The 22,208-nt window shown below is 39.5% G+C and overlaps 1 protein-coding gene across 2 annotated transcripts in view; it reads left to right on the forward strand.

Annotated features, from left to right (window-relative positions):
* map2k6 (mitogen-activated protein kinase kinase 6) overlaps positions 1-21,988 on the forward strand; it is a 42,616-nt gene extending 20,628 nt beyond the window's left edge. For both annotated transcript variants that reach the window (XM_041973698.1, XM_041973697.1), the window contains exons 9-12: positions 125-202; positions 4,215-4,354; positions 11,294-11,339; positions 13,140-21,988. In XM_041973698.1, coding sequence (XP_041829632.1) covers positions 125-202; positions 4,215-4,354; positions 11,294-11,339; positions 13,140-13,217 — 342 coding nt within the window. In that variant the 3' untranslated portion in view covers positions 13,218-21,988. The remainder of the gene's footprint in view (positions 1-124; positions 203-4,214; positions 4,355-11,293; positions 11,340-13,139) is intronic.
* Positions 21,989-22,208: the final 220 nt, after the last annotated feature.

Consider the following 22,208-nt stretch of genomic DNA (forward strand, 5'->3'; position numbering starts at 1 on the left):
CTGGTTGACTTTTAGGGCCAGGTTAGCAGCCGGGAACACTCAGTTTTAGCATGGATGGGGAGCGTTTTGGTTGTCCTTGACAACCGCTGCCATGATCATCATCATGTGTCCTTGTGTTCCACAGCCAGAGAGGATCAACCCAGAGACGAATCAGAAAGGCTACAACGTGAAGTCTGACATCTGGAGTTTAGGAATCACAATGGTGAGGCAGCCTGTCAATCACACACCCTCATCCAGTCCAACTTAATCTGTTCACCTCCACTGAAGGCCTGAACTAAATCCAGTTTAATTAAAGGTCCATTTGCAGGACAGTAACAAAGGTCAGCTCCTGACAACACAGTGCTGAGATGTTAAAAATTCACAAGTTTCCAACTAAGATCAGAGAGAATTATCATGAAGTGTTTGTCTCTTGCTCATCTTGTCATCATTAACCCTTTAATGCCAGATGTATCATATTGAAACAGTTTCTGAGACCTTTTGCATCATTTTATGGTAAAAAGTTTGCTCAAAACCCTGTTGTACACAATCAGGTGCTTCCTCCCAAACGGTGGATGCAATAATAAAAAAATAATGCGCTACAATTATTGTGATCTCACATGGTAATAAGCAGTAAATATAACAAAATAAAAGTTAGTTATTTATAAACATTTTATTATTAGTTTTAGATTTTAAATTAATTTAAAAAATTCTCCCCATTATTTTATTGGGTCAGGCTTTAAAGGGTTAAACACATTGGCTGTTTTAAATAAAGATGGTGTTAATGATCATAAGGAAGAAAAGAAGTAATTTAATTTAATTTAATTTAATTTAATTTAATTTAATTTAATTTTTTATTTTTTCTTGTGGGGTGTCAGTGATGGACGGGGTAAAAAGTAGATAAGAGGACCGTTGGATCAGTACATCATAATAAGGTTTTGATGGCTTGGAAAAGAAAGGTGTGAATGAAATATGGCAAGAAAGAAAGCAAAAAAAGAATGAGCACAACTTCCATATTAAACTTTCCCGAAGCATAGAGCTGTAATGTTCATGGGATTTAATGTTTGTTTTTTTTTCTTAGAATTTTTAATTAAAATATAAATTGTCTGGTGAAAAAGAAAAACACCCTGGATTTAGCTGAGGAAATGAGAAAGAGTCTCCCAGTGGAAAAGTTTTACAGTGATTAAAATATTAAGCTGGAAACTAGTTATTGAACTCCGACTGATGCAGCGAGCAGCTTCTCGTCCTGATGTCATTGGAAAGCTGTCAGTCTGAGTCAAACAGCTATTGATAAGCTCCATTTTAATGTTTGGCTTTTTAAAAATGATTAAATATCACAGTAAATGGTCATTCTAAAGTAAACTCTCTAACATAAAGTTACAGCATGAGACCGTAAAAAGTCTTGGATTCCAGCCCACACTGAGGCAGAGGGATGATCGCTGATGTATCTTCCCACATCTGTAGAAAAGCTGACAATATTGCATAATAACTGATGAAACAGATAAATCAGTTACACAGATGAAACATTAAAATGCACAAAATTAGAATCAGATTTCTGTCTTACTGTTTCTTTGCTGCCATCAGAACTGAGCAGCTTGGATTTTGCATCGTATCAAAGAGCTTGAGAAGAGTGTCTGTAAGTCAAGCTGGAAGAGGACCGTTGAAGAGGATAATAAATACACCAAGTAATGATCAAGCAGAAGAAAGGCAGGGTTATGAAAGGCTTTAATTAAAAGCCAGATCAGGAGCTTAAACAGGCGAGAAAACACTTTAAGCTTCTTCAGCGGCAGGAAGGAAGATTCCAGTCGGACACCTACAGGAAATTATTTCAACACCAGCTTCCGACAAACCAGAACATTACGGCTGCTACGATGTCCACACAAAATTTCTCAACTCTACAACAATCGTTTCTTTTTGGGGTATGAATCTGATTTCTGGAGACATTTTAAATGAAATTTATTACATTTTTGTAAAGTTATTACAGTAAATAATTAGATAATAGCATAGAATTACAGAACATAATAAGATATAAAAAGGGATCATATTAGATAATAAACATTTTGTAATAATTTATAACAAATCTTTTAGCTTCCTTTTGCAGATTAATAAAATATTTTTTCATTTCATTGGTGGTTTTGTAGTTCTAAATGAAGCAGCTATGTTTACATGTTTTATGCTGCAAATTCAAACGTATCAAGAACAAATTATATCCATAAATATTAAAATTGCACCTTAATGAGCAGTCATACAGTCATGTAACTGGATGCGTTCCAGCTTCACCTCGACCCTCAGTACAGTCAGAAACATCTGGAATCAGGAACGTCTGCTTTTGGAGGACTCATATCCATCTGTATCTGCAGTGTTAGTTGTTCCCCACATCATCTGTTTAATGTGACAGATAAACATGATAAACATGATAAACATGATAAACAGGCCTGCAGATGCTGCTTTATTTGTATGACAAAGCCATTTTTCGGCCTGTCATCTCATGGCACTTTTACAGATACAGTCCAGTCTATTTCCTTGTTGTCCACTAATTAAAACAAATCCATTATAAGATCCACTTCAGCTGAATTTAGTCTAGTTTATTTTAACTGTGTTCATATCAACTAATTCACACGTGAAAATTGAATAAAAGCACAGTTTGAAGTATTGGCTTTTTTAAGTTAACTTTTAAGTTATTAGCTGTTTTAATTCTGAATGACATCTTTTTTTTGTATATTTTTCTGCTTTCTACTCCGGCTTCCTCTCACAGTCCAAACACATGCTTTCTCGGAGTGAGTGTGAGTGACTATCGTTGCTCTGTGTGGCCCTCGGATGGACCAGCGACCTGTTCAGGGTGTACCTGCCTCGCGGTCGCACCTAATGGCTGCTGACAGGCTACAGCTCCCCCACAACGTTGCACTGGAATAAGTGGGATTGGGAAATTTATAGATGGATGAATCTGTCCTCTGTCTGCATGATATTATCCTTTATAGATCTAAAGTATGCCACTAAATCCCATGATACCTTAAGAAAACGTATTATGTTCTTTAAGAATTTTGGTGCAAAGTCATTAACTAGCTTCAGCGAAGTAGCTGCTGATACTTTTGGACAATGGGCATGAGAAAGCGGTCCAATGTTAACATGAAGAAAGGAACATGTATCAGGTGTCACACAGCAGAAATAAACCACTTCCCAAGGTTTAGATGATTCCAGCAATGTGAGATAGTAACCATAGCAACCACAGCTGTCCGTCTTCTCCTCTTTCTCTGGAGCATTTACATGTTTAACATGTCCGGTTTCTGCCTGCTGCAGATGTTTCCTGATGTTTTACTGAGTTGAAGCTGTACTAAATGAACCAGGACCAGTTTGGTTGAGCTCTAGTTGTTGTTTTCTATGATGAACCTATGTAAACGTGTGCAGGTTAGTAGCTTACTGCATGTTCCACCACGGTTCCTCTGTGGCCTGGATGTGGAAGTTTGTTGAGCAGCCTGAGCCTGATGGAAACATCTGCGTTGTGCTGAGCGTTTGTGTTGTTTTGTGTAAAATCTGATCAATGATCTGAACGTCTCTCACATAATGTTGCTGTTTAGGTTTTTTTTTGATGAACTGATCTCAACCTCAGACTGTCATTTAATTCTAAAGTCTAATTATTGGTTGAAATGACTAGACTGACTTTGTTATTCATAAATTCTGTGTGTAATTTTATATTTTTTTTTACTGTTTTCTAAATTAGCCCCTGATACAGTATAATGAAGATGTTATTCTGTATGTCGACTCCTATTAAAATGCCACCTGTTACCATCTCCTTTAATTATGCCTGTACTGTCCTTTTCAGTCATAAGTTTTTAATTATTTGTAAATAACTGAAATAATCTTTGGCATTAGATGTTTAATTTACTTTATTCCTTAATAAACTCCTGACATTTCTCTCTTTTATCATAATACAAATTACTGTTGTACATTTACTTATGTAATTTGTACAGTAACACATTACTGGTCTAGTGTGTTGCACAAATTATTTCCTGATGTTTAATGAAGACAATGTGACATTTTAAAGTTTACTGCACATACGTAAAATGCTATATTGTGACTTAAATTTAGCAGGAAAAAACAAATTGATGAGAATTCATCCTGTTATTTTGACTATCGAGGCATTAAGTACATATTGATGAGTCTGTGTCATGCTCAGTTTTAGCTCATGTGCTGTTCTGTGTTTTTATTGTCTTTAAATGACCTTCTTTCTGTGTCCTCAGATCGAGCTCGCCATCCTGCGTTTCCCGTACGACTCATGGGGGACGCCCTTTCAACAGCTGAAGCAGGTGGTGGAAGAACCTTCGCCCCAGCTTCCTGCCGAAAAGTTCTCCCCAGATTTTGTGGACTTCACCTCTCAGTGGTACATCTTTGTCTTTTAAGAGTCTAAGAAGCAGCCAGACAGACAGAAGATGAATAGGTTGTTTTTGCTGCTGTAAAGTTGTTTTTGCAACATAACGTCATGGTGCTTCATCATTCCCAGGAAACTTACTCCCTGCTATTATGTGTGTGTGTGTATGTTTTAAGCTGTAAATTGCTTAATATTACTTTGATTTAATTAGCTGCAATTGAACAGTTTTGACAAAGAAAATAAGAAATGGGATGAAAAACAAACAAACAAAAAAAAACAAACAACAAAACTCAAACTGAATTTCTCGCTTTTATAGGAAATTAGGCAGAATTATTTATTATGACTATGTAAAGTGTGTGTGTGAGAGAAATCTTGCTTTAAGGAAAAATGTATAATAGAGATACTGTTCAAAGTCTTCACTAAACCCTCATTCTTTATATTTGGAAAACAGGAAATAGGTGCAACATTTTACTGAAACGATCATCTGCTGTATAGTGGACTCTAGCAGAGGGCTGGAAAGCTGCTGATGTATTTCAGACTACTTCAATGCAGCATTACTCCATAATTATGCAATATGCATTCAGTGAAGTGTTGCAGATGCTGACAGGGTACATACGTGCTGAATCTGAAGGAGGACATACCACAATGTTCCGTTGTGGCGTACAGACAAATGCTCACAAATTGTTTTATAATCTTTAGTTTTCAGAAAGAAAAAGATAATCTGAACATCCTGTTGCATGTCGTTTAAGACATACTGTACCACGCATATTTCTCGAAATGGTTATCATTTCATTTACTTATGTCGCAATCAGCGCACTTCATAGTGTTCGAAGTATTTAAGTGCACTGCTTGAGACACACCCATAGAGTACATTATCTGTTAATTGATGTTTGTGTACCACGTGATAAAATGCAGTGCGTTAAATTAGTGACAAAATAGCTGACTCACTATATGGTGAATGGGTGGAAAATTCAAACATAGCCATTAATGGAAAACCAGTGTTTAAGTATATTTTATTTCCATGTGAGTATATTAGTAGATTTCAGGAATGAAGCTCTTGTTTGGATGTAGTGAAACGGCTGGGCGGCGATGGAATATCAGTAACCAAAAACACATGATCAGTGAGCAACTAAATGTTTTGTAGATTTTTTCTCTGGACAAAAGCAGCTCTTACAGAAGCAGTTAAACATCATGTTAATTTCAGATCAGCTGTTTTCCTGTTAGACCCCAGCTGACTTTAACTCCGACAAACACGAAGAAAATGAAATAGCTGGAATCAGATTTGTGAATTTGTGCAAGCATTGTTTAAGTGAACATGCAATTAGGAATACATTTGAATAATATTTGAATTCAGTTTATTCACCTGCCTGCACCTGAACCCTCACACTTCGTCTCTTAAGACAGCTGATTTCTTACATTTTTCACCTACATTAGAGGTGTGTGTGCAGGGATAGTGAGTGTTTATCCATTTCCTTGTGAGATGTCTTCATTATTTGGATTGTGAAAATTAGCCTCTGGACAATTCCTGCTGCTGGTTTTGTTTTCTTCTTTCTCGGTTGCTTAGTTACACATGCAGGTATTAATGTTGTGGGAAGATGCAGCCTTATACTGTTATGCTGTTACAGCAGTGGAGGACTCTCTTGATTTAGGAGGCTTTTGCCTTTTTCTGCTGGACACAGGAACTTCTGTGGTCAGCGAAGGCGGGCAGCAGACTGAAAATACTTAATATTTTCTTACATAGTTTCTCATCTGTTATTTAATGTTTGCTTCATCAAATGCATTTAATATATTCTTTCAGTATCATGTTGTTCATATTGTAGATTTTTGCAGGAGTGGCTTCATAATTCCCTGAACTGCACTTGTGATGAGTGTCGTCAGAGAGCTGCATTGAAAACTTTATGCTCAACACTGATTTTAATGACACTAAATGTTGCTTCTTCTTCATTAGATTATTGTTAGACTCCGTGTTAGCACCATTATCGTACCTTTCTTTCCTCCTTTCTCCTCAGAGTATGTGGCAGAGTAGAAAACGGAAAAAAACACTTTGCAACTTCCTAAAAATGAAAGTTGAAGTTGCTCTTCGCTGAGTATCTTTGTTTAAGCTGTCTTAACCTTTTGATAAAGTCTTAGTTTCACTCAGGATGGACGGATGTGTGGCTTCATTTGGCAGCACGTTAGCATTAGCCAACCTCTGCGGAGAGGTGAAGCAATCAGACTGAGAGCTGTTGACTTCAGCTGTTTATATGAAGACATAATAGGTAACTAATGAAACAGTCAGCTAATGGTTTCTTTTTTCTCTCTCAGCTCTTCTTTAGGCGGTTAGTTTTGTTTTCCACTGTGTGAAAAAATTCATGTCCCCTCATTGATTCCGCTTCAGCTAGGCTGTCAATCAGCAACGCAGTAAATAATCTCGCTTTAATAGGCTCAAAATTTCCCTTTTTTTCTGGGAAATAAGTGTGTGCAAATTTTTGTAAATATGTCAGAATATGTCAGTAAAAATATCAGAATCTTTATCATTGTTGCAACAAGTGCAGCGAACTTGTGTGTCTTCCTGCTAAAAAGAAAAAAGATATGAATGAAATTACACATTAACATTTAAAGTGCTAAGTGGCATTTTAATGCTCTGAAGGCTTCGGGAGAAAAGCTGCTTACCAGTTTTCTTCTTCTTGCTTTCATTTTATAATGTGTAAGTATTTACACATTTTAAGTATTTACACCAAACAAATGCTTGTGTTTTTCAGATATAATGTATAATTGTTATAAAATCCACTCCTGGATTTTATTTATGGTGTCCTGTTTGGGAGCCACTGCTGTGAACCATAATGGTGACGTTACAGTCACAACAGACACGTTCCTGGTTTTTAACCTCATCTTCTCCGGAGGTCTGGTCAGATAACAGCCATGAAAAAAGCTGTTTGAATCCTCTAAATGCGAGGTAAAGGAGCTTCAGTGCTTCCTTTTATTATCCTCTTCAGCATAGGAAACACTGGGGGATCCTTTTGGGGAAAAGAAGGACTAAATTAAACTTAAAATTTCTTGCAGCTGCAAATTTCAAAGACATGCACTTGTACCATCAGTGATTTGTGTAGATAAACATGAGACCGTGAGGGTGAATGCGAGCAGTCTGAAACAACATGATTAATTTTTGTGCCTTTTTCTGTAAAATGCTCCTATATGTGATAGTCTCTAACAACGTGATCAAACTGGATTTAAAGTCTCTGTATGAAACATTAATTGAACATCTTTATTTTCCGAGCTGCAGCCTAACATGAAGTGTCAGTGTGGTCAGGTTTTTATCACTACATGGTTGTCTTTTCCTAAATCCTTATGGTTTCCTCCTTCATATTTTAATCTCGTGAAATTTTGTAACACAGTCAGGTTAAAGAGCTTATGAAACATGATAGAACGTCCTTCTATGACTATTCTATCTGTTCCACTGCTGTTTCTTTCTCTGTTTTCCAGTCCTCCCATAGGTACAGCTGTCGTGTGTGTTTATGTGTTAGTCCTGTAATAGATGGTCACATCAGCGAGGATAAACACCAGGGATTCACTACCCTGAACGGAAATGGAGATATGAGGTGGAGAGGAATGAAATTTTGTGTCCTGGAAGTGATGTTAGATCATGCCCTTGTTCATGCAACACATGACATGACTGATCAGCAGCCAGAGGTCACATGGTACAAGACTGTTCACCAGACGGCCCTCCACTCATCTGACTCTTCTTTATTAATCAGTTAGCTCCTCTCAAAGAAATATCCAACATCTACATATTAATCTGGAGACCAAAACATCTCAGCAAGCGCCACAAGTCACGTCTACATGTAGCACAGATTTGCCTCAAATCTGTTTGTTGACGACCCCCATTTTCTGACTTCAAAATCAGAAAAATTTGTATGTGACTGTCGTAAAGCGTGTTTATTTTATTCTGCATAAAACCCAAATATCTACAAGTTTTTTCCTGATAGAGAAAGTAAAATGTTGCTGTCCGATTGGCTTCAGATGACTGTGGGTGTAAATATTTATGGTACATATATAGATCTGGGCTCCGTTTCAGAAAGCGGGTTTAGTGAAAACTGAGTTAGTTGACTCTGAGTTAAGGGAAACTGGGGGTGTTCGGTTTCACAAAGTGAGTTCAGTGTAACTCTGAGTCAGTTACTGCGGCAACAGACTCCCTGAAGCTAACCTGCTCGCTGGCAGGTTTTCTTCAACTAACCCTCTTTAGCTGCAGCTGCAGACTGAAGGAAGTGTCAGACATCGCGTGTCCTTTTCTTGAAGAGCCAGTTGACATTGAAGCACAATTACTCTGCAGATATCTACGTCGGGAAAGGGTGATCAGACCCCGCTTGGATGTTTTATCATTCCCACATGATTAGTTGTTTGAGCGTTACCGTTTTTCTGCACAATCAATCTTGTATCTGAACAAGATTCTCAGCCCTCATATTGGTCATTGTTGCACTTTGGTTTTTTGCCAACGGGAGTTTTCTTTATAACATCAGTGACGCTGAGCACGTTTCAAAGTCTGTTGGGCTGTGAGAACTGTCACTCTTGCACTGAAACGTTTGCTCTACACTTTTGTGGTGTTCCCAAGTCACAGACCCACAAGAGACACCGAAGAAGAATTCCACAGAATTGCAGGTATTTGTCTAAGCAATAAAGAACTTATTTTAAAGTGTGGAACACATCAGTTAATCTGATATATTTTAGGGTTTCCAGGTGTGATTGGCTGCATAGATGGGACTCAAATTCCTATCACAGCTCCTTCAGTAGATGAAGGAGATTATGTGAATAGGAAGTCTTTCCACAGCATTACTGTGCAGGTAAATATTAGCCTTTAGAATCCCTGATACTTCACATTACAGCTACTGCATGTAATTACTGTTCTGTACTTTGAAGATCATGTTTGATGCAGCCCACATCATCAGTAATGTGGGAGCAAAGTGGCCTGGTCTGTGCCCGACTCTCCAGTCTTCCTGAGTGTACACTGAGCTCTAGAGTTGCCCGTATTTTGTTTGACCTATCACAACTAAAAAATGTAATATAGTTTCCTGTATTATAGGAGAGTTTTCTGACCTCTTACCCTGATCCTGAGACCGGCTTGGCTCACTGCAGGACTCGAGCCAGCGTAGAGATGACTATACTTAAGGCCCGCTTCTAGTACCTTCGTAGACTCAGAGTTGCCCCAGATAGGACATGTGAAATTATTGTGGCATGTGTCCTTCTCCACAACATTGCCACAATGAGAAGCGAGCAATGTCCGACTCAGCCACTGAATGCACCTGATTATGAACATCCTGACCACCTCGCTGATGCACAAGATGGAAGAGCAGTCAGAGACACAATATGCCACCATCATTTTGAGTGACCCATCGCCTCGCCACTGTCAAATAAATAAATAAGACGTAAGCCATTGTGCTGTTGGGTTGCACCTGCATATAAAAAAATGCTCACACATGGGTAACGCATCAAATAAACCTGAATAAATGAGTGATGAAACAACAAATGCAAATACTTCCAACAAGCCGACTGCATGGTAAAATGATGCACTTAACTTCCAACCATGCTCTGTGGCATGTAAAAATGCTGAGTTGATTCTGATTTTGTATCAGGATGACAAGAGGGAAACAAGTGACTTTCAAAAAGGGTTGATTGTCAGGGCACAGGTGGCAGCTTCAGTCACAAAGATGCTCAACTAGCTGACGTTTCAATAGGAACAGTGACGGAAGTGACATCTGCATTTAGATATATGAGGAAACATCCGTAAACAGGGTCAGACATTATGGTCTACAGCACATTTGATGCCCGTGATGCTTGTGCATTAGTGCGATATGCAAGGGGAAAAAAGAACAACTCTTCTTATAACTGTCACTGTAGGATGTGATCAGACTGTCAACGAGAACAATCTGCCTACAGTTAGGGACATTCTAGCAGGGTTGCAGTGCATAAACAATTGCAAAACACCTAATTAAGAAATATCTTTTGAGGATATTAATACCAAGATACACTGAAGAGAAACAGCCGAGATAAAAAAAAAACTACTCACGTGTTGACTCGGTCTGCCAGCTCACGTTATTTTGCTGCTGCTATTGTATTGCTTTTTTATTTTTCTTCGAAATATATGGTCATATTCTGTATATGCATTCATTAATATTTCTAACTCCATTGGAGCAAAATGTGAGGCCTTTTTTCACCTGTTGCCATGATAAATCATGTTATCTGTGTTCCATTGATGAGTTTGACAGCTCAGAGTTTGTTGAACCCGCTTTCTGAAATGGGGCACAGATTGTTTATAAAATCAGATACTTCTTATGAGAATGCTTAAGCAACAGCAGGAATTACCAACTTCAGACTTATTGGGCCAGTGTCCTGCAGGTTTTAGATGTTTTCCTGCTGCAACACACCTGATTTAAATGAAAAGGTTCTCCAACAGCTTGTTGTCAAGCTCTGCACAGGCCTCTTGATGAGCCATTATTTTGAGTCTGACATGTTGCAGCAGGAAAACTTCTAAAACATGCAAGACACTGGGGTGTGGAGTTAGGACTGTGATAGCTCTCCGTCCTCATTTAAGGTGGCTCATTGTCTTCAGTGGATTTAAGCTGGCTTAGTTTTTCCTGAAACCAGGAGGAGATCCAGACCGTCTGGTGCAGGTTGTGCTTTTAGATGAGGATACAGTCTGTGCATCCAAATTACAATAAAATGTTCAGCAGTGTTGTCTAAAGTAAAATATCTCTTCATATCCTTAACTTAAAATGAAAAATGATTTCTGGGAAATAGGAACCAGCTCACGGTTTCTATCAGAAACACACAGACATCGGTGCTTTGTCAGTGATCTCATGAGGTTTTAGTCCTCGTAGACGCGCTTGATTCCTGTTAATTGTGAAATTGAGTCACTTTAGTGTCGTGTGCTGCATTTGTTGCCAAGTAATGTTTTTGTTGCTGTTATTTCTCCTGCAGCTTAAAGAAGGTTTCCACAGAGCGGCCGACTTACACAGAACTCATGGTGAGTTTCACTCTTCCTCTCCTCCTCCTCCTTGTCTTTTCATGACTTGTTTTTCCTGTTGTCTTGTGTTCAAATGAAGGCACTTTAAAATACTGATAATTTACCACTAGGGGGCGGCCTTAAACTGTAGTTTTCAAATCTTTTCCCCTCACATCTGACAACAAATGTCAAGTTACTTAAAAGTCACATTCATGGAAGGATGTCCATAAACACAATACACAAAGAAACTGATGCAAAACCACAAGAAAGAGATTTAAACAAAGCACAGTGACTGAGCTAAGAAAATAAACACACAGTTATCACACAGACACAACAGAAAACTTCAAAAAACCAAATAAAAATAAATTTAAAACAGTGCTTATTTTGCACATTGCAGCGCTTATTTACTGTGTCTTTGCAAACCTAGCATGAAAAAGTCAAAACCACACAAGAAGAGCAGCAAAATAACCTCAGAAAGACACAAAAATAAAACAAAAAACAAGATGTAAAGAGCACAGGGACAAAATGATGCAAATATTCCAGAAGAAGCAGAGAAGTGTTAAATGAGAGATGGTCAACACAGTTTTTTGCATGCAAAAGAAAACAGAAAAAGATGCAAAACTATGAAAAAAAATACACTATCATTGTGAATTGCAAACAGATGAAAATAATCTAAATGAACTAAAACCAGGCACAGTGACCACTGCAAGAAGCAAAACCTACACAGAAAGACAAATTAAGTTTAAAAACAACTGCGAAATTATGTTAACATGAGCACAAATATCTGCATAAGCATTATAAAGAGACAAACTATACTGTAAAGGATGCAGAGTACAAAAAGAGCAAACTGTACGCCACTAAGACAAAAAACAGATCACAAACAAAACACACACTTTACAAAACACAGCACCTCAAAAGCAGCCGTGAGGTTAAATTAGAGTACTGAGAGATGTAAAATAATAAAATAAAGCACCTAAAGGTGCAAAACTTCATTCCAGCACCTGTTGTGTTTCCAGGACATGAACACACACAAATGCAAAATCTCTACCAAGGACACGCAACACACACAATAGAGATTTTTAGAAGGTGCAAAAATGCTAAAAAGTGTTTAAAAAGATAAGCATGCAGACATAAAACCAAACAACATGGAATATAACGCAAATAAATATAAAATCATTAAAAAAGGACATAAAGTTATCAGTAACAGAAGCAGATAAACTACAGACAGAATGAACTGACTTAAATGAGACAGTGACCAAAGGTAATGATGCACACGTCCTGTCAATGCAAAACTTCACTAAAACACAACGGCTCTTTGTTTGTTTGTCTTTAAAAATGAGAAAAATTAAATGAAAACCACAGCATGGCCAGAAAAGGATGAAAACTAACCAAAATGAACACAAGATGATGCAAAATCTTTGCAGAGACATAAAATAATCACATAGGGTGACACCAGGGAACAAGGGAAAAAAATGGGAATATGAAACAAACAGCAGTGAATTGTAAAAGCTGCACAACCTTGGCAAGACATAACACGACAAATACAAAGCAAAAAAACATCACTATGAGATGCAAAGCTAACAGAAAACGGTGCAAACTTATGACAAACAGAAAATAAGCCCTTGGTGCAGAATGATAACTGAGAGGCTGAATGTGAACACAAGAGGCTGCAAAATCAGAGCAAAACTAGACAATTTTAACACAAACTGACGTAACTTTTGTTGCTGTATTAGTGGCTTTGTTTGCATGTTTTTATCCACGGGCCTTTGGTCTCATCATCTCATCACATTATTTCTAATCCCATGTCTGTCTCCTCCTCAGCAACATCCCTTCTTCACCTCCCATGAGGCCAAAGAAACCGACGTGGCTAGCTTTGTGAAAGTCATCCTCGGGGACTGATCTCCACATTCGCATGGGGAGGGAGTGACGATCTGATGAGAAGAGGGGAAAAAAAGAAAAAAAAGGAGAAGTACCGATGGCAGCCCCCCTTTACCTGCTGGACTCCCTCTCACCACTCCCTCCGGAGCCCAGAGCACGAAGCGGAGTGAGGAGTTCATCCCCCTGCCTCCCACCTGGCCTCCATTGTCCTCTGTGACGTGGCAGGAGGGGTGGGGGAAACGGGTGCCTCTCTCTGGAATAATTCAAGGTCTCCGTATACCAAACCTCCCTCATCGATTCGATTAGCACCTCCACTGTGCACCACCTACTCAAACATTATTAGAGTTGACTGCGTGGTCTGCTGTGGGGGTCAAACTCAAGTTTTCTTCTCTTGTTGCTGAAAAATGAAGGTGGAAGAGGTGCAGAGTATATGAAAAGATGAATGATATAATGCTATCCGTGTATAATCTACATGTTTGCCTGCTCAAAGCGAGTGTTGCATCAGATTTTTAATTGACTGCATGTACAGAATATATCTGTGGCCGGCTCAGACGGCCGGTCAGGAACAGTTGTAGTCAGTTGTTGACTTCAGGGGTCCCCTAGTGGTTCTTAATAGGTACTGCACTTCAACAGCTTTTTTTTTTTAATTTTTTTTCCCCTGATTACATCAGAAATCTAACTACATGTTTTGGGCTCTTGGCTGCCTCTGAGGAGTGTGAATGTGAGTTGGTTTATGATTTATGTGTGTGTTCGCAGGGCTGCATGGCTCTGGATGCAAATATAGTTTAAATTTTCCATTTGGAGTTGAGAAAATAGATTTTCTGATTACTTTTGTCTCATTGTGCCTGTGAGAGCTCGTCAGGTGTTCTCATGCTCTCATTTAACTTCAGTTCCGTTTTTCAGGCTGTTGTGCTGCAACAAATTAAACATGCATCTGTTTTCTTTGCTCAATTCTCTAAAACATAAAAACAAATACATTTTAAAAAATTATCTTTTTAACTGGGTATCATACTTTTTTATTTCGGGGACCCTGACTCAGTTTTGTTCACAAACCAAAAATAAAGGTGTGTAAAGCACAAATTTTAGCCGCCTTGTGACAATCAGACTAAGAATTCATCTATATTAGAGAAAAAAAGCCTCTGCACCATTGATATGCATCAACATGCAGCTTTAATGTTTAGAAAAGCTTTGTATGCAATGGAAATAAGCAGTACAGAAAGAAACTGAACAAAACAAGCTATTCCATGCCAAATTAGCTGCTTTTTGCGTGACCAAACCTCTGAAGTCAGGGGGAAATATACGACAATCACTCTTTAGGTTCAGGTTCAGTTTATTGTCCTTTGCATGCATCCATGAAACAAAATTTGTACTCAGGACCAGCAGTGTACAGCATCTTAAAAATATTCTATAGTAATTTAGAGACAATAAGTAGCACAGCAGTGCATTAGTGTGGCATGGAGTTCTCCTATCTGACAGCCTCTGGGAAGAAGCTGCATTTGAGCCTGTAGTTATGGCCTTTATGTTCATGGCCAAGTGGTTGAATCCTGCTCCTGCAGCTGTTGATGTAGATATCCACAATGGAAGGAAAACTGCTGCGGGTGATCTTCTGGGTGGCTTTCACCACCCTATGCAGCACCTTCCTGTCGATGGTGGAACAGTTTCCAAACCAAGTGGTGATAGAGAGGGGGTGCGCTCCACCACGCACCTGTAGAAAGCTGCCAGCATCGAGGTATTGAGGCTGGCTTGCTTCAGCTTCCAGAGGAAATAAAGGCGCTGGTGGGCCTTCTTTAAGATGTTGGGGGTGTTTATGGTCCATTTAAGGTCCCTGGAAATGTGAACTCCAAGATAGTTAAAGCTTTGGGTCATTTCCACGGTTGTTCCATTAATGAAGAGGGGGTGTGGCTCCTCCTCCTAAAATCCATGACCAGCTCTTTTATTTTCCCCACATTTATGCAAAGATTATTTTCCCTGCACCTTCCACCAGATCCTCCACCTCCTGCCGGTACGATTCGTACAAATTAATTTAGAGCAAGAAATGCCTTTAAATTTGTCCAGGTGGAGTGTTTCTCCAAGGAAAAACTACTGTCATTGATTGGTTGTTTTTCCATCCATATGTTTGTATGCAGATTTTTAATTAAAAGGTAATAAAATCTCTGCATTGTTTGGTTGAGGTGGAAAAGTTGCCATGTCGGTGAAAACGGTTATTTTCAATTAAAAAAAGAAAAAAAGTATTTTTATTCTTAGTCAGAAGCTGCTGAGCGGGATGTGATGTTTTACAGCGAAATCCTCTCATCATCGTCAGTCCACATAAATTTCTCCTTTTTTACGCCATTCTTCGCCACCATCTTCTTTGTATGCTTGTTAACATCACACACCTTTATGTGCATGCTCCTGTTCGTTCCTGTTTTTGGTTTATTTTCTGTGGCAGTGTTACAGCGCCACCTACAGGCCTGGTATATATACTACAGTGTTTTTAGTGGTTTTGCGTAGACACGCTAATTACTTAAAATGATTCCATCTCTGTGGAAAGCTTTTCCTTCTCCGTGTGGACATAGCCTTAATGCCAACAAAGCTGATATGGAAATCTGGGCGGAGTCTGATCAGGCCAGTGAAACTGACCAATGAGGACAGACTGGGCATCTCCTGAACACCACAGCAATCTGTCAGCCATTTTATTGACTTGTTTCACTTTATTCCTCTGGTTTGATGCTCTCGATTGAAGAATACATCCCACCTGGTGTTGAACAACCTGAAAAACTCCTTTGCCAATATTCTCCAAATGTATAAAATTTGTGCTGTCTGGATGAAAACAAGCTAATATGTTTGTTTGGGTCTCTGCAGCTCAGAATATTTTTCCCTCACAGTTTCAGCTAAATGAAACCAAAACATCATTTTACTTTTACACAAATATGACGTCGTCCCGCGTCTTTTTAAAGGCTTAAGTTTTCGACACCTTCAGTTTCCTTCAAGACATTGTTAGTGCTGCTGTATTAATGAGGAATGAAAAGGGAACTCTTGATGAATACTTTCACCATCATGGCAGCTTTCGCCTCCTCGTGCCTTCTTCCGAATCCCAACCTCGGATCATCCGTTACAGATCCCTAACTATGAGTGGTGAATGGTGCGATTCAGACGCTGCTCAACGATCTAAAAACTATTTGATGGATGCAGATGATTCTAATTTTTCTGGAAATTTGTTGCAGCTCATCGTCTTGATGATGCAAATGTTGCAGCAGAAGCTGGATGCAGCCTTGCAGCCCTGCAAAGCACCACAGGGGTTTTTTTTAGGCAGTGTGTGTGTGTTGTGGGAGAAGATTGTCCTTTTTGTTGTCTGTACTGAGCCAATCACAACCCTTTCCACTCCATGCTCATCATGAAAGGAACTGGACATTATTGCTATTATTGTTATTAATATTATATTAATTATTGTTATTTAGGTCCAGTTTTCTTCTCCAGACATATTTACTGCAGCTTCTCTTATTTATTACAACTGCTGTCTCCCTCTGAAAACTTGACCGATCCATTAGAGACTTTTCTTGTGCGTTTGTGTGGGCTGTGTTTGTTTTTGTCATGTTTTTGGCTCAAACCTGTAAATGCTTTTAAACTGTAACTTGCAAGCCTTCTATGTGCCTCTAAATACACAAAAAAGACTAAGAAATGAATATGTTGTGTTAAAGATGATGCAGGTATGAGGTCCCTCCCTCTTCACACGCTGCATGGCATCATAATTCCACTTCCTGTTTGCTTTGATTATTTTGTGTTGTACTGTTGCTGGAGCTCGAGGCTGTCTCGTCTGCGCTCGTCTGTCGTTGCCTTGGTTTTTAGCTTTTTCTCACAGTGGTTTCTGAGGGTGGAAACTGGCGAGGCCCAGCTGATGCTCCAGTTGTTGATACAATTACTACTTTAATATCAAAACTGGAAACACGGAATGCTGCATGCGGCTGGGTGTCGTCGCAGTTGGACAATTTCAGGTGTCCTCCTGCCTTTTTGATATTTACTTGCTCAATTATAACTTGATATTTGTCATTATTTAATTCTGTCTTCAATCATGTTTTGAGTTGAATTTGCTTAAAGACTCAGCCTGTGATCTAAACATGGGTCAGATCATTTTAAAATTAACAGGATTTTTACCATTTCTTCCTTCCGGTAACAGCAAATTATAGTCCGCAGCTGTGCAGCAGCTTTAGAAATCCTTTAAAACTGCTAATTTAAATCCATCATAAAGGTAAATGTTTCAAAACCTTTGGGAGCCAAAACACTTGGCATCAGCGATGTGCGAAGCTGTATTTAATGATTTTTACTTTTGGCCATTAGGGGGCAACAGAGCAAGCTTCAAAGTCAGTTTGTGACTTCCTATTAAAACACTTTTCTTATTTTATCAACAAGCAGGAAGGGAGACTAGCTCGCTCAATTTTTTATTCATTTTAGTCTCCGTTTCATTCTCAGCCAACTCCTGAAGGAAACGCACGTGGCCAGTTGTACAAAGCACCCGGAACTATTCCTGATAGAACAAGTTAAGAAGTGGTTTCCTTAAGATCCCAGTTTTTACTTCTTATAGTGACAAAGTTATATTATACTTAAGGAATCCCATAAGTAACCACGTTGAGGAAAGATCCACAAGGTACCTCTAACTCTATCACATTAGCGTGTTCTGCAGGAAATAAAGAAAATCAATATATTCAGAATAGATTCTGAATTGGATTCCTATTGGATATATTTAATACAGGGTATTAAAGGTATCGCCCAACCACAACTGAGGAGTCAGATCACTCCTCAGTTGTGCTCTTTTTCAGCCTGTTCACTGTTGATGACCGCGTACCACGTCATGCAATGAGTTTCAGTCACATGATCTGCTGAACACTGCAGAGATGTTCAGTCCTAAATACACGAGGTAGTAATAAGAGCAAACCTGGCTTAATAACAGCATATATAATGGCTGACAGCACACAAAGTTTTCCAGTCATACAATATGAAGATCAATTCATTAACACAAAGTATGCAGGATGAAGTCTCCGGTGAAGCTAGAGATATTTATTTCAGTTAAGTGTATAAAAGTTGTCTTTAACTCAAGACACTTTTATTCATTCTGTGCAACAACCATGAGAAAAACCTTTTAACTAAGGACAGATGTAAAAACTTTGGGTGTTTTGTGCAACTGGAATTTCTGGAGGCTTTCTTTGCCAGGTGGTTGAGTATTTATTAGGTATCTTATTGCCCGTACATTTCGATTAATTTTAACTCTATCTTTTGCACGTCAATAAGAGATTAGACTGCACATGCTCATTCTTTCGGTTTAAAACATGATTGTTTTAAACTGAGCTTTGACCCAGTCAGGCTCTGAATTACAACCTGGGCCATCAGGGTTTAGTTGCTGGGCCTTCAATAAACTGCTCAGGCTGCATCTATCATCACTTCTCCTTTATATTTCTGTAAAGAAAATTCTGACTTTGCTGTTTCTCCCTTCAGAACAAAGTCTTTTGCCCTCAGTCTGTCATGTTATCTGAAGGTTTCCTGTTTTGCTGCTGATTAACAACCTTCCTCTCACCCTTTTAACCTGCTCCCAGCTAGACTCAGGTCCCACAGCCTTCGCTTAAATAACTGCTGGAAGTGTTGCTTACAGCTTCCTTCTCCTTGTATGTTCTGTACCGAACCATCACCCCTCCTCTGCTACTTCCTGCCGCCATGGCTGCGCTTCACCATGGCAGATTCTTCTGAGGGGCAGATAAAACATGGTGGATCTTATTGTGTTTTTACTCCTAGATCTCATTAGCACCTCTCTTTGCAGAGAAGGTGAGTCAGAGGGCTTGTGACAGACATGAGTCATCACATTAAGAACATAAAGGGCTTTCTCATTAAGACATTTCTGTGCCAAAAATGGAAATGTACTCCTGAGAAACTCTTTACTCTATTTACTCTTACTTCACTATGACGGGTCTAACTCCTCATGTACTGGTTTTGTCTTTACATCAACTATTTCACTAATTTAGCAAGTGTGGCCAAAGAGGAACAGACCCTTTGATTCATCTTTACATCTCAGCAGTGGATTAGGTGTGTGTAGTGTATGTTTTAAAGTGCCTAACAATTAATTTCTGTGGCTGTATATTTACATTTAAACACTTCTCTATGTTGGTGAATGATGCTGAAACACTGTTGTGGTCCTTCAGTTCCTCTCCTGGACCCACTGACACTGCATGTTGCTGTGATGTTTTCACTGTACTTCGGAGCCATATCACTTAGTCACTATGTAAGAGCGTTTCTGTAAAAAAAAAAAAAAAAAAAAAAGCTCATTTAGTGGATGAAAAGTTGCTGTCTGCTCATTGTGGCGGTTTGTGTTTTCCTGCCTCAGCGTTGTGGGGTAAACTGGGCCCGAGTCTTTTTTGCTGACCTGTTTGTTGTTTTCCTCTCGCTTGTCAGTATTGTGGATTCATGCAAATGCATATTGTCATGATATCAACCCAAAAGTAACGCATCATCCACGGTTCATGACGTGATGTAAACAAAGCATGACCTTCATGTGGGTTCCATCCAGGAGGGGCTGAAGAACCTCTGCCACCTCTGCTCTGAAGTGCATGACCAGGCAACAGTGAAATCCCTCCAGAAGTCTCTGGTGTCCGTGTGTGAGAACAGATTTAGATTTTAATTGTCTTTTATTTAAACATTCAGCAGTCTCCATTAATCTGTATCTGAGGCTTTTTTCACACACAAGACACGACACATTATCACAAACACTCTGGAGTGGACTCTTCAATGTAGACAGAAGACAGAAAATAAGACATGCTGAGGAAATCACAGTTGTGTTCACAGCACATTGAGGGTGGTGGACAAGGCTGCCGACTTTTCCAGAGGGGTGATATTAGTAATACATGTATTGGGTCAAATCTGCAGTATAAACTGAACAGCGGAAAGCAAGCGAGACGGCTTCTGACTGAGGGTCCGGCAAGGTCAACTTGAGCTGCCTCGCACAGCAGAAATAAAGGGAAATACAGTATTTACGGCAAAATCAGACATTGTACAACTTCAACCTTGAAAATGAATATTTTGTCCAAGCAGTTTTATTCTTCAAGAGTCTGAACCCTTTTAAAGAAGCTGGAAGTATTCATCAGGAATAGTTTTCCGGACTTCTTGAAGCTCTTGTTCCGTTCTCTGTCCAGATGATCCCACACTGCTTCAGTGGTGTTGAGGTCCAGGTTCTGGGGAGGATCCATCCATCAGACCTGTTTCCACTGGTCTTCAGTCCAGTTCTTGTGTCATGTGACATACCTCAGCCTTTCTCCCTGTTTCCCTTCCTTAAGAATGGGTTCTTGACAGCCACGTTTCTATGGAGACCATTTCTAGATGGATCAGCTGAAGGTACAGATACACCTCTAAGGTCCTGTCTTCAGCTAAAAAAAAAATCCTTTTTTTCTGTTTGACAGATGTGTTATTTTGGCATTTTTCAAACATAAACTAAACTCTTTGCTAATTTATCTGTAATGTGTCGACACAACAGTGGTTCATCCCCTGAGTTTGGTGCCTTTTAAAGCTTTCTTTTAAATGAAATTCCTCAAGAACTGGACTGAAAAAAAGTAAAAAATGAAAAACTTTAAAGGAGCTTCAGAAAGCTGGAGAACTATTGCTCCTGTAAGAGATTACAGGATAGACTGGCAGCTTGGATGGAAAACTTACAGAAATTAGCTCTGGATCAACACTTTTTCAACATGAAGGATATACCAGACTAAAAAATGTCAGACTTTGCCATGATTTGTGGTCTCAGAGCCTCACGACTCCACGCTCTCGTTTCTTTTGACACTTCTGGTCACAGATGACTCACAGTCGGTTTTCAACGGGCTGAAATGAGATGAGAGTGGAGTGTAATTGTGCACCACATGGCATCTTCCTCTATATGTGTGTGTGATTCTGTTCCCGCCGCCTGCTGGGCAGAGGTCAGCTCTATCTTCACCCTGCTGTTCCGGATAAAATCAGTCAGTGTCACCCTCCTCAGAGCCTGCGTCCAGAAAGCTTTTTCTGTTTTGCGTCTTTGTGTCTTCTCTGTCAGCGTCCATATCCGTCTGCCTGCATGTTGGAAAATCACATCCCTTTGTGTCCTGCTGTCCTGCTGAGTAAACGCCGCTCGCTGGGGAGCAGGACATCCGAGTGGAAACATCCCATGATGATCTCCCTCGTCACCTCTGAGTCCATCTGACCACCCAAAAACAAGCACGTATTTGTGGATGATGCAGCTTTGACTGGAACAAGGCAGATTTATTTATTTTTATTTTATAAGTGAGGTAGAGAAGTGGCTTTCTGAGAGAACCGGAGGACATTTTGTTCTCTCAAGTGTGTCGGCGGACAGATGGAAAATATCAGAAAGCTCGTGTGAGGGATGTGTTCGGCCAGACTTTTCCAGATTATTTCAGGTGTAGTTTTGTCATTTGTAAATCCTGTGACCCGTGGAGCTTTCTGTTGGTAAACTGCTGGTACACAGCGGTATGTGACTTCTGATGTTGCAGTGTCGTGTTCTTTAATTCTTGGCGGGGAGGGTAATAGTCTAGGGATGCTACTGTACGGACGGCAGAAGGTCTTTATGTTGCTGTTGGATGGGTTTGGGGAGGGTTACCATGGCTACAGGTCTGTGCCCCATGGGAAGTGAAGTTCTCAGTATATTTACACGTCTCTTATGCCTCTGCTAAAGACTGATGACTGTTCACTTAGAGCTCAATGAATTTCTATAAATATTTTAGATTGCTCAAACTGATTGTGTGCAATTGTAATGATGGAAATTCAATAAAAAAAGAGGTATTTTTACACAATAAGCTCTGTGTCTGCTCTGTTTCCGTGTGTTTTTATTGTGGGAAGCCAGAGGGAGAAAAATAATATCATGTAGTTAAGAAAAGTTGTAGCCAGACGAGCTCTCCTCAGACGTCGGTGGAGTCGCTCTGCACGCAGAAAGTGATGGAAATAGATGTTGGAAGAATAAAAGGAGAGCTGGAGAGAAAGGTTCATGTGTGCAGGCAGGGTCATTTCTTCTCCTCT

Source organism: Melanotaenia boesemani, chromosome 21 (assembly GCF_017639745.1).
Source record: "Melanotaenia boesemani isolate fMelBoe1 chromosome 21, fMelBoe1.pri, whole genome shotgun sequence".
Classification (NCBI taxonomy): domain Eukaryota; kingdom Metazoa; phylum Chordata; class Actinopteri; order Atheriniformes; family Melanotaeniidae; genus Melanotaenia; species Melanotaenia boesemani.